Consider the following 12,183-nt stretch of genomic DNA (forward strand, 5'->3'; position numbering starts at 1 on the left):
ACTGAAGTTAAGTTAGACTTGGAACCAACTTAGGCAACAATCAGCATACCTTTAGACAACCATTCACAATGCAGGATTAGATAAAATATTATTTAAATAAAATAATATTTAAAAAAATGATTTGCTGAATAAAATCAACCGTCTGGATGACCAGTTCTCAACGGTGTTTAATTAGCTGCCTTTATTTATTAAAATAATATTTAAAGAAATATTATTTTGAATAAGAACCAAATCTTCGAGAAATGGGCTTCATTGTGTTACTTAGTTATGAAGTTTGGTATTATAATATTTAGGGAAATATTATTTACTAGATTGAAAACTAACAACCTTTTTTGGGTAAATGATCTTTAGTAGGCAAGCATGTGTTCTTAGCTGTTAGCGGTTGAAGCTAACAAAAGAAGCTTATAGCTTATCATCAGAATCAAACACGTACCTCTAAAATACCATTAATAAAAGGGTTAAAATGCATAAGCGTGGATGGCGTGTTATGGCCAATCTTCTGTGTTTAAAATCACCCTTTAAATAAAGTTTGTCTTAACTTTAAAAAAACAAAACAAATCCAGAACACACAAACTGAGCACATGTGCTGAACAGATAATCTGCTTGCACTAAGATGGCTGAGTTTCAACACAAACAAAACCAAACTTCATAAAATGAAAAAGATTTAGATAATTTCACTCTAAACTACTCTCTGCCCAAACACAACCTCTTACATTTACCGTGCTGAGGAAAAGTTGTCTGAGGCAACGAAGTTGAGAAAAGCTTCCACAGTGAACAAAGGGTTAACTGCAGCTAACCTTCGTAGCTGTGGGGTGGGGCGGCTCAGTCTGTCGGCCGGCCAAACTGCACGTTACAGCTGTAACCACGGTGATGCGGTCCCATTGTCCTTCCATTCAGACCGGAAAAACTGCTCCACTCGGCGTTGTAGAGACAGGGTCTCTGCTGGAAACTCTCTGGAACAGTTTGCTTCTGTAGACCTCAGAGAGAAAAGTCAAGCAACGCTTGTGTCTTAATTACCCCCATTCATGAATGAATACCGGATATAAAAACAGCAATTCATTCCTACTTAACTTAGTGCATATGATCGCGTGATCCTATGACACTCTTGGATCCAGTTTGAAGAGTTATGTCTGTTTGCCAGCAAAGAGACATTAGCGCGCTGTGTCCCTCAGTCCAGTTCCTCTGGGGACCTGCATGGAAGAGGTCAGTTTGTTGCAAAAGCAGGGTTTTTATTCAGACAGTAACGTCACCAAGTCTGCTGTTATTCCCTGTTTCTGGCTGTGCTGGAAGTAGGTTAATGCGATTTATTTGGAAATTTCCAGAAAAGTTCGTACTGGCCTTTCATTTTGTAACCATGGCTGGGGTCCCAACAACATAAAGGCCATTAGTGCCTACATTGGAAATGTTGTAATTACAAAGCAATGCTAGCAGCATACTCACATTAGGATTAATTGGATGAAAGTTCAGAGGAGGAAGATCCTGAGCATGGCTGAAGCAGTTATTGGCTAAATATTCTGTCAAAAACAATAGTTCCTTTGTTCTCTGATACTGTTTACCTTTTTCTTTCAGTTATTACCTTCTTCATCTTACATTTGTGGTTTAATAAAAAAAAAAAGTAATTACACAGTGAAGACAGATGTGGAAACAAAAGAAGAGTTTATCTGCACCAATCAATCATATGCAAATAAAGTTTTCAGTCACAAAAAATCCAATTTAAAAAACGTTTTTCCATATTGGAGATTTTGAAAACTCATTTATTGGTGTGTTCTTGTGGACTGGACATTCAGCTCTTATTTAAAATGATGATGTAGGCACTATTGTCTTCTGTGCTAGAAATAATGAAACATTAGCACTTTATTTTTCATGTGCTTGTCATTTCAGTACTTGACCGCTTTTAGTCATGGTTGTTCTTACCCAGGTAAAATGATGAGAAGATTGGACAGTCCGTACCTGCTTTGATAACCAACAATTTAAAGTTTTTTCCTGTTCCCTACATTGTCAAAATATACCGTAAGGAAATTAGGTTTTGTGAAACCAATAAATAATATCTGCAAGCAGGAGTAATTCTGATATGATCACGAGTCCTAATCTGTCATATTTTTAAAGATCTGTCAGGCACAAACTGGGGCCAGATCTGTCTCACATTTGTACCGACTATGTTTGCAATAATTTTCACCTGGAAGCTCAAGAACTTATATCAAGGGTCAATATTGTCAGAGAAAACAGGAGCTACAAATGTTTTAGAAGAATCTTCAGCATCTTAAGCCTAGCACTGCTTAAAGGGCGATGATTTATTTTCTTCTCTGGGGCTGCAAGAACAAAATGACAAATTATTCTGTTCTTGCCCTGGTCTGAGAGTTTTTTAATGTTCCTGACACATCTAGTGGGTATATTTTTATCTTGTGTGTTTATTTACAACACCGAGTATACAAATAATGCAGAGGGAGGGACGTATAGTTCTGCACTTGACTTCTGCATTTCATGAAGTATGAAAGGCCCTGACTAGAAATAAGTTTGTTCTTGCCAATCTGAGTAAAAGCATACGTAGAGGTATGTATTTGCCTTTATCATGCTCAGGATCTTCCTGGTCATGATGTCCAGGATCTTCTTCTTTGGAAAGCTGATGGTATTAATATTAACTGTCACCTGCTGTCACAGAATAGCTATAATGTTTTTGTTTTTTTGAATGGAGTCCCACGAAGGGTGAAAATGTGTGGGTTTTCCTCAAAAACAGGGCAAGAACATCTCTTTCAACATATGCATGTATATTCGGAACAGTGCAGCCTAAAAATCTGCTTTCTGCACCAGAACCCTGAAAGAAAAGCAGAACATCTCTGTTTTGGAAAAAAAACATGTTACTGTGGGCAGGGTCTACTTCTCAGGAGACATGTTCAGAGCAGGACATGTGGACGGGTATGACTTTGTGGAATGCGCTTACCATGTCAGGACTTTTTATTGACTAAGCCATCACTAGAATCATAGCATTTGTAATATTAATTGGCAAACTGAATTATTGATACCTTGATGCTTGGTCATGCATGATTTTCCTGCATAATTTGGCCATTTGGCGCACGTTGTAATGAGTACCACTCATTGAATTTCCATCATGTTCACACACACTGATGTCCTCACGTTCTGACACTCACACACTCCCTAGTGTAAGCTCAGTATTCTTGCATAGCCTCCACACAGCGCTGCCTCTCACAGCTCCGTGTGAATGAGAGTGTGTGTGAGTAAGCAGTAATTATCAGCCTGTCACTTTCAGCAGGTTTTGGTATGCAAAAAGGATGACAAAACTATAAATGAGGGAAGAGAACAATTTGCTCTGAGAGAGGAGTAGAAAATATTTTATGTTGTTGGTGGCGGGGGAGCAGAGACAGATAAAGAGGATAGAGAGGGGAAGCGGAGGGGGGGATAAACATGGTGATGGAGAGTGAGTGAGAGGGAGCAAGAGGGGGGAGGAGCAGCGAGATGATTCCTCTCTAATCCTCTAGACACACGCGCGGTCTGGCTGCCTCCTGGCTCAGAGAGGAAGAGGGAGACGGAGGCAGGTGAAGGCAAACGGAGAGAAACCAAGAGGGAAAAGGGGGGAGAAAAAACAAGATGAAGGGAAGAGAAGAAATGAGAGCTACCTCCCTGCATACAGCACGCTGAGACAGGGAAGAGCCACTGTGAAAGCTCGAGAGACATGCAAGTCTCTGAGTGTGAGGAAGGAGCCTGAGGAACAACACGATGCGTTGATCCTGCTGTTCCTGAATCAAACCAGGAGAGTACGAAGGCGCAACAGGAGGTGGGGTGGGGGGGCAGAAGGAATCCCTTGAAAAAAAGAGCAGATTAAGAGAAGCCTAGAGTGGAAAAGGAGAAGCGATGAAGAGAATGGAGGAGAGAAGTACGAGCAAAGAAGGAGACCCTTTCAAAGTCCAGCTCACATGAGCTCATGGACCTGAGCCTGAACAAACTTACTATGAGATGCTGTCAAAGAACAAGCGTGAAAGGGCGGAGTGTTGCTGATGGATGTCTGCCTGCACACACTGCTGCTCCTTAAAACCCAGCAGGAGTAGATGAGAGCTGGGTTTTCCTCTAATCAAGGTGTGTGTGAGAGAACATATGGCAAAGCAGATGTTTGGGAAGTAAACGGAGACCAGGAGTCACCAGAGGAGAAACAACGAAAAAAGGGGGAAGACACACTCACGTGTAAGTGAGTTGGCAGAGGATTACACAGATATTAGGACTGTGTGTGCGTGCAGCTTGCACAGTCCAACCATCCAAGAGCTGGGTGAGCTCTGTGAGAGTGTGTTTGAAGAAAAAAACGCAGGACACAGTGATATGTCGCTGAGATTTTTCAGACTCCATTACACCTGGAGAGCCACCTGAAGCCCCTATCTACCTCATCTCTGCACAACAAGTGGACTTTGAGCACTTTATCACCAGCGCTGGTTATTCTCCTGTTGGCTGGAAAGCCCACTGGGGTGCCACTCCTGATTTCCTTGGCCCAGTGGATGCCTGCTAGCAATAACCATGGGAGAATGGACCATCCTAGAGCGCCTCCTGGAGGCTGCTGTGCAGCAGCACTCTACCATGATTGGAAGGTGAGTGGATAGCAGAGCATCATTGTGGTCTCCAGAATGGTCTTTGTTTCAATCTTCATGAGAAGACCATTCTGCTCTCTACTGTTATAATAATGTAAATTACATGTAATTCCGTGTTTAGAGTCACTGATTGTGGGGGGTTTAGCATCTGTAATTCCTATGAGTGACTTGATAGGTAGGTTATGCATCCGTAAGAAACAGCATCAGTACACTCACAGGCTCTGAATATCAGGGGACACAGCGGTGTGAAGACATCTCCCCTGAGAAGCCCACCATGCCTATGTTCATGCATTTCTATTCTTATTATGATGGCTCTGTATTTTTCTATCTGGTTCCATGGCAGCTTTAAAAGCCTCCAGGTTAAATATGCATCTTGTCACAGTTTACTAGAACATCCATCCCAACCCCCCTCCTCCCCAGTTTTTCACATGAAGTCATCTTCTGAACCTAAAAAGTGAGTCAGTGCACGGTCACTGCAGTTATGATTTATACATTTTGCTACATGCAGAGATGTTTTGTATTTTAGTTTGTATAAGGCATTCTTGTCTTGACATTTTGGCGTCAGAGGAAAATCTCTCAAAGAAGTATGATGAAAATTTTACATCGAGCAAAGACGTATTACGGAAGGTATTTTAAGGACATCTATGATACCACTGGTTCAGCTTAAGTTCACAAGAAGCTGAATTTGTAGTTCCCTCAAGTGACTGATTTACTCTGGTTAGAGGGAGCTTTCAAATATGTAGGACATCTTCAAAGCACATTTCATTCATGTTTGGAAATGCTTCTTATTATCATCCCAGCATAAAAATCCTGTATATACATTTTGAGTCATGTTTTGAACCTAAGGTGATTTTAAGAGGTCATGAAAGGTCATGACCGGCACAGGTCGGTTACCGGTATGTAACAATAGGAAGGGTTTAAACAATCACACTCAACATTTTCCAACACACCGTTCCTATGGTTTAAAGTCTACTTGAAAGGATGCCAGAGGGACCAGGGTTTTCTCTAGCTGCATGGAGCATAGACTAACGCATCACAGCCCCTTCCCCACCTGTTGCTTCACACTGCCAAGCAGCTTGCTAAAGGAAGGGTTATTACATGTTGCCCAATCTTACAAGAAGGGCAAATTTAACTGTTTTAAAGTATTAGAAAGTGTCGGAGTAACCGGAGTTTTCTTCGGGTATAAGGTGCGTAGAGTAACAAGGTGCTGCCCCTCCCCACCTGTTGCTGCAGACTGCCACTATGTTGGCAGATAAAAGGTTGCCATACATTTTCTTTGCTTTCCATAGTCATACTGACAAGTTTTCTCTAACCGTGTGCTCCAAATGGCTAGAGAAAATTGGCTAATATGATACAAGCAGCTGTTGCTGTGCCCTGCCAGTCAGCTGGCTCTAAGAAGGTTATGGCATGTTTCCCTTACTTCCAAGAGACTTCTCTTGGAAGTAAAGGAGAGCCACCCATTAATAAAATTCTGTTTTATAGCTGCAGTAAAGGTACACTATTCTGCACAAAAACCAGTTAAACACCACTGTTAAATATAGCAGGCATTTATTTTGTATATTTAACAACATTGCTATAAAATTGTGGTTATTTTTGGAAACAATATAAATAATTGGCTTTTTTAAATAAATACAGTTAGATCTTATTCTACATTTTCTTTATAAAGGTGCTGATATTATAAAACTGAGATATTTTTTAACTGAAGTCATAAAAACCAATGCCAAGTTGGCAGCTTTTTAGAGACATTTCCAGTGTTTTTGTGCTAAATGATTGGTCAGCATTTAAATGGCTGTTAAATGATTAAAATGCACTGTTGCTCATCAACCTGGGTAGTCATACTGGCTGCAGGGTCTGAGTGAGAGTGAGAAAGAGAAGAGACAGAAAGAGGAGGTTGCCAAGGACAAAAACCTTCTAGAAATGAGGATATCTGCGAAGGCTTTAGCAGAGAAATTTAGCTAAAAAGAAGGAGGGGATGAGCCGAAGCAAGAATCAGGAGAATGAGGAGCAGATGTCAGACAGCAGCAAAGAGCGGTCATTCACAGAGTGAAGTGAAGTGAGCAGACACACGTGTTAGTCTGCGGGGCGTTGGTGAGAAGCCAATAGGACCGTCTCGTCGCGAGATGGTGCTGGATGTCATGACCCAAGCGGGGCATCTGCTGCCAAAAAAATCTTCTTCACACAGATTCAGTCTGTTGTACAGAGAGTGGAAATGCTGGGATAAAAACCGAAGAAGCTACAATAATATTGTCACCCAGGCTTCCCTGCGGCATCTGTTTGGTATTGCCTGATGTGTTTCTTTTATTCAGATTAAAGAGGACGTTATAGATCAGCTTACAACCATGTAATACAAAATAAAATATTGACACAATCTACATGCAGACACATAAATAGGATCAAAATATTTTTGTTTTCAGTCTAAATATATGTGTGAGAGGGATTTTGGTATGTACGGATATTCTCCTCATGTGGCTGTATATTACATCGATTGCTTGTCTACCTTGTCGCATGGCAACTTTTGATATCTTCACACAATCAAGTTTTTAACAAAGGAGCCCTTAGATGCCATAACATTTTGGCCAGTGATCTCCAGAAGAACGAAATGTGCCCCTGAACCTCGAGGTATTCGTGTTTTACAAAAGATGGATTGTAATAAACATCTACATCACCATCTCATTTGTCATCAGCTCTGGTTTCAGTAACACATACAAAGATAATAATGGCTTTAAGTTGCAGTGGTGCTTTTTCATATGGTTGACATGGCTTACCGCCCAGGGTGGCATGGTATTTTGGGGCGTCAAGATCTCTTGACAAATTCAAAGAATAGAAGTGATGTTTTCTGTCTAGCTGGGTCCTAAATAGCTGTTGCCTGCCAGTTTGTGCACAGTGTAAGCACTAACAATTTACAAGAGCAAGAGTCTCTGACTCAGTGCTACATTAAAACGCTGGCCTACAGTCACTTGTCTTAATTAATGGTTCTTTTAGGTTACATATGAAAACGTCAATGGGCTTTGTTGAGAGAAATGTGTGCATGTAGAAGCAGTTGCTGGCACAAGGACCTCATTGGTCAGGGAATAAAATAATTTTGCAGCAGTAACAACACTTCCAACAAGTCAGGATTTAACCTCTTAGTTATAATTGTGAGTAGGTAAGAATGGAAATTATAGCACCTTGAAGCCTTATAGTGCCACCTACTTTAATGTTTTATACTTGATCTAACAAAAGTCAGTGGAAATTTGAAGCAGGTTTCTCATTTTCCTTGGCTGTCATTTTTGAGTAATTGTTGTTGCGTTCCTGCATGCCTTCCTGGCATCTGGCTTCTAATCTGGGCCATCGCCAATGACAAGAGATTCCATAAATGCACATATAAAAGACGGAAACCCATTGGTTCTCGACCCGCTGCCACTTTGAGGCATCTGATTGGTCAGCAAAGGTGTCGTCCCGTTTTGTAAGGCAATGAACAGGTTGCTGTCCCCAAGGCGATGCCAGTGTGTGTTCTCATGAGCAAAACACAGCAACAGCCTGTGGCTGAGTCATTCATCACATACGAGTCACACACACACACACACACATTAGGGTAAAGGTAACACTTCTTTTTATACGATGGCAGATGGCTCCAGAGATTCCCTTGTTCGGTCATATCCCATGCAAATGTGGATATGTTGCAGTCCCGGCTGCCTGTGTTTGGGTATTAAGCTGGCAGCAGAGATGTATCCCTGCTATTATGAGCAGTGGGTGAGCTGATGGACTCTGATGGGTAGTGACACAGCTGAGGCTGTTGGTCCAGACAGCCTGTGAGGATCAACAATGATAAAGAACTCTGCACTTACCTACTACCAACACATTACTGCTGCTTCTGTAACTTAACTCCCCCAGGCCTTATTCCTGTTTATGAGCTGCCATGGGTTAAGCTGGGACCAATAAAACTGGCAAATCTATCTTCCACTCCCTCATATTGATCTCCAATAGTGGAGCAGAAAGAAGGCCTTGATAGAAGATGGCCACAAGACTTAGTGACAGGCTTTAAACGGATCCAAAATGTAAAACAAATGAGCTCATGGGGCACACTGAAGTGATTAAAACTCAGAGTAGCTCATTCACTTTTCTGTCTTTTAACACAAAGCCTGTTTGTAATGGTAGCTCAAATAATTGCTCACAGTGTAGCTTTCTCAGTGAGATCAGTGCTTCAACACTTGACACAACAAAATCTGGTTTATAGAAATTCTTGAATATTTCTAGAAAAGATAGTCATTAACTAGATCAAAATTTGGCATTGTCGTCTAATACTTTACTAAAATAGGTGCCCTTTATACATTTAAAATGTTTCTCTGTGCAGCTTTCTCCCTCTGTCTGAAGATTTAAGACTACAGTGCAAAACAGGCAACATGACACAGATAGACAAGAAGCTGCAGTAGCCAATGCAATATATCTTTTATTGTAAAAATCATTGTAAGGGTAAAAATAATTGGAATTTAAGGGGGAGTCTAGATTCATTACAACACAATTCTATGCACAGGCTAACATGCTATATTGCAAGGTAAGGACAACAAAACTGGCCATGATTTATAAAACAAAATGGCTGTGCAAAATGCTGCTACCAGGCTTGCTGGAGGTCTGGTAATCTCAGACATTAGATCAACAATAGGGATTGGCAGTTGTGCTTTGTCAGGGAAATGGCACAACGTCTTCAAAAGGACCCCTATCTGATTGTTTTCCACTATTGTTCTTTTAAAGATTCAAGTGGATGAAACGTATTTATTAGTAGGGATGTTCTGATCAGGGTCTTCTGCCCCTAATACTGACCCTATTCATTTAAGTCTCTCACCAGTGACATGCCAGATGCTGAAGACTCTCCCATTCTTCTTCCAATTCTTCCTTTACTTGACAACACAGATATTTTATTCCCAACCTGACAACCTACTGATACCCGGACAGATATCAGAAGTTGAGTTTCCAAGACCTGGGATTGGAAGAGGACATTTCTATTTTTAACTAACATTATCATTTTTATGTCTTACATTTATCTGCAAATAAGAAATTGACCCCTTCATTTACAGGAGAACATCTCATATTTGTTTTTATGTGTCTAGTAATCACAAGCTCTCTCTCTCTGCCTTCCTTTGAGGTTGACCCTGAGTGTTTTTGTGCCTTTTGTCCCTCTGCTTATTTGTGGCTGCCTGATACATCGTTTGTTGTCTCTTGGATTTCTGTGGAACAGACACAGAGAAATTGCAGGAACATGGTGCGTCCTCCATGGCAGAAAAACAAAATTACTTTGGCTCAGCAACAATATTGCTACAGATACAATGACAGTTTAAGTTGCTTCAACATAATGACATGACAGGGACATCTTTTCATTAAAAAAATAGACCAAAATGACTCTTACTTAATCAAAATATATTATTATTAACCAGGTAGCAGGTTTTTGAAGGCATTCTGTTCACTTTCAGTATTATTGAGACGTTTTCTGAGTCTCTTTTTCCATGTTTTTAGTTTTGAGGTTTCAAACCACTGAGTGCATCTTATATTTATAAGAATTGGAAAATTTACTGATGCAAGTCTGTTCAAAGTACACTGATGAACAAGGTTTTCAGACACTCTTACATGACCTGACAGACTTTGTTTGATGTGAACTGAAGCCCTAAAACGGCTCACCAGTGCTTGATGTGCATTTAAAATAGTTTGTGCAGCTTCACTTCATTTAGAGTTACTAAAATAGAACAAATAGTGTAAGGTTTCAGCATCGGTCTGCTGACTTTTCATCATTTGCCAATTAAAATGCTAATGAGGGTGTGTTTCCATAGAAGCTCAATGTCACACTTCAGTTGTCTGATGATGTATCTGTACATCGCCTCACAATAATATCCAATGGGATTTAACTTTATCCAATTTGGTCAACTTTTACCTACACAACTACAAATTAATGTATTTTATTGTAGTGATAGACCAACACAAAATAGTGTGTAACCATGAAGTGGAGGGCAAATGTTTTTCACAAATAGGACTTTGTGTGGTGTACATTTGGCTGCTGTGAGACAATACTTTGTAAAGCCACCTTTTACTGCAGTTATACCAGCTTTGCACAGCTACAAACCAAATTATTTGCCTATTTTACCCAGCAAAATAGCTTAAGCTCCCTCAAATTGGATATGGAGTGCATGTGAAGACCAACTTTTAGCATCTTTTTAATTGGATTTTTGATTCTGACACATAAACATGCTCTGATCTAAACCATTCCTCTGTAGCACTGGCTGTATGTTTTGGGTGGTTGTCCTGCTGGAAGCTGAACCTCCATCCCAGTCTCCCAGTCCCAGATTTGCAGCCTCTGACAGGCTTTCTTCCACAATTGCCTTTTTAGTTAGCTTCATTTATCTTCTCATCTACTCTTATCCAGCTTCCCTGGTCCTGCTGAAGAAATAAATACCCACAGCATGATGCTGCCACCACTGTGTGTCAGTGTGGGTGGTCTTCAGAGTTATGAGCAGTGTTAGTTTTCTGTCACATAAAATGTTTTGCATGTTGGCCAAAATGTTCAATTTTGATCTCAATCTTATCAGAGCAGCTTCTTCCATATGTTTGTTAAGCCCCTTACTTCTTATGGCAATTCTCTTGCCGATCTTCTAAAAGGAGTGATTTCTTTAATTCACAAGTAATAGCTGTCCTGTCAACAGATGATCCCATTTGTTATGAACTGTAGCTTTAAAAACAAACTGAACCGAACTAAATTGGGATGAGCTGGACTGCTACAGCTCCTCCAGAGTAACCAGAGACGTCTTGGCTGCTTCCCTGATGGTCATGGCTTGCTAAGGTTGCTGTTGTGCCATATTCTTTTTCCACTTTTGGATGACAGGCTGATCAGAGCTCTGTGAAAAATTCTGTGTATTCAATTCAATTCAAAATTCAAATTCAAATTCAAATTCAAAAAATACTTCATTAATCCTAAAGGGACATTGAATAATAAATATATTGTATTATAACCTAAACCTGCTTCAAACCTTTCTGCAAATTTCTCCCTGACTGTGTCCCTTTGCCTTCATGGTGCTGTTCACTAACACATTTCATCAGTATTATGTAATGTTCTATCAAACCTCTGAGGTCTTCATAGAACAGCTATATTCATACTGAAATTAAATTACACAAGTCTATTAATTAGGTGACTCCTGAAGGCAGTTAGTTGGACTGAAATTAATTAGGGGTATCATAGTAAAGGGGACATAAATACATTTGCGCTCCACGCTTTTCAGATTCTTTTATATAAAAAAATGAACAGTCGAGCAGCGCTTTGTGTTGGTCTGTCACATGAAATGGTATTTCAGGATGTAACGGACAAAATGTTATAAAGTTAAAGAAATGTGAATACTTTCTTATTGTATTTCTCACAAGCACTATTTCCACAAGCTAAAGCCAATGCTTACCAGTCACTGTGGTGTTTGCATGCTGCACATTGAGCCTGTGTTTGGTGGCAGGTTACATCTCTGACATTATGTGACCTTTAGCTCATCAAGCTTTAGTTTAGCAGTCCCCTGTGGAGTCCTCATAACCCTACACAGCCTTGATGGGTGACTTTGTTCATTCTGAGCTTGGCCTTATCTTGTGA

General features: G+C 40.4%; 1 protein-coding gene across 2 annotated transcripts in view; it reads left to right on the plus strand.

Moving 5' to 3' along the window:
- Positions 1 to 3,451: 3,451 nt before the first annotated feature.
- The window catches only part of LOC124883806 (gap junction delta-2 protein), a 103,571-nt gene continuing 94,839 nt past the window's right edge, over positions 3,452 to 12,183 (plus strand). For both annotated transcript variants that reach the window (XR_007042320.1, XM_047391152.1), the window contains exon 1: positions 3,452 to 4,589. Coding sequence is in view for 1 of the 2 variants with exons in the window: in XM_047391152.1 (XP_047247108.1) it covers positions 4,519 to 4,589 (71 nt within the window). In the remaining variant the exon portion in view is untranslated. The remainder of the gene's footprint in view (positions 4,590 to 12,183) is intronic.

This window comes from Girardinichthys multiradiatus, chromosome 18 (assembly GCF_021462225.1).
Source record: "Girardinichthys multiradiatus isolate DD_20200921_A chromosome 18, DD_fGirMul_XY1, whole genome shotgun sequence".
Lineage (NCBI taxonomy): Eukaryota > Metazoa > Chordata > Actinopteri > Cyprinodontiformes > Goodeidae > Girardinichthys > Girardinichthys multiradiatus.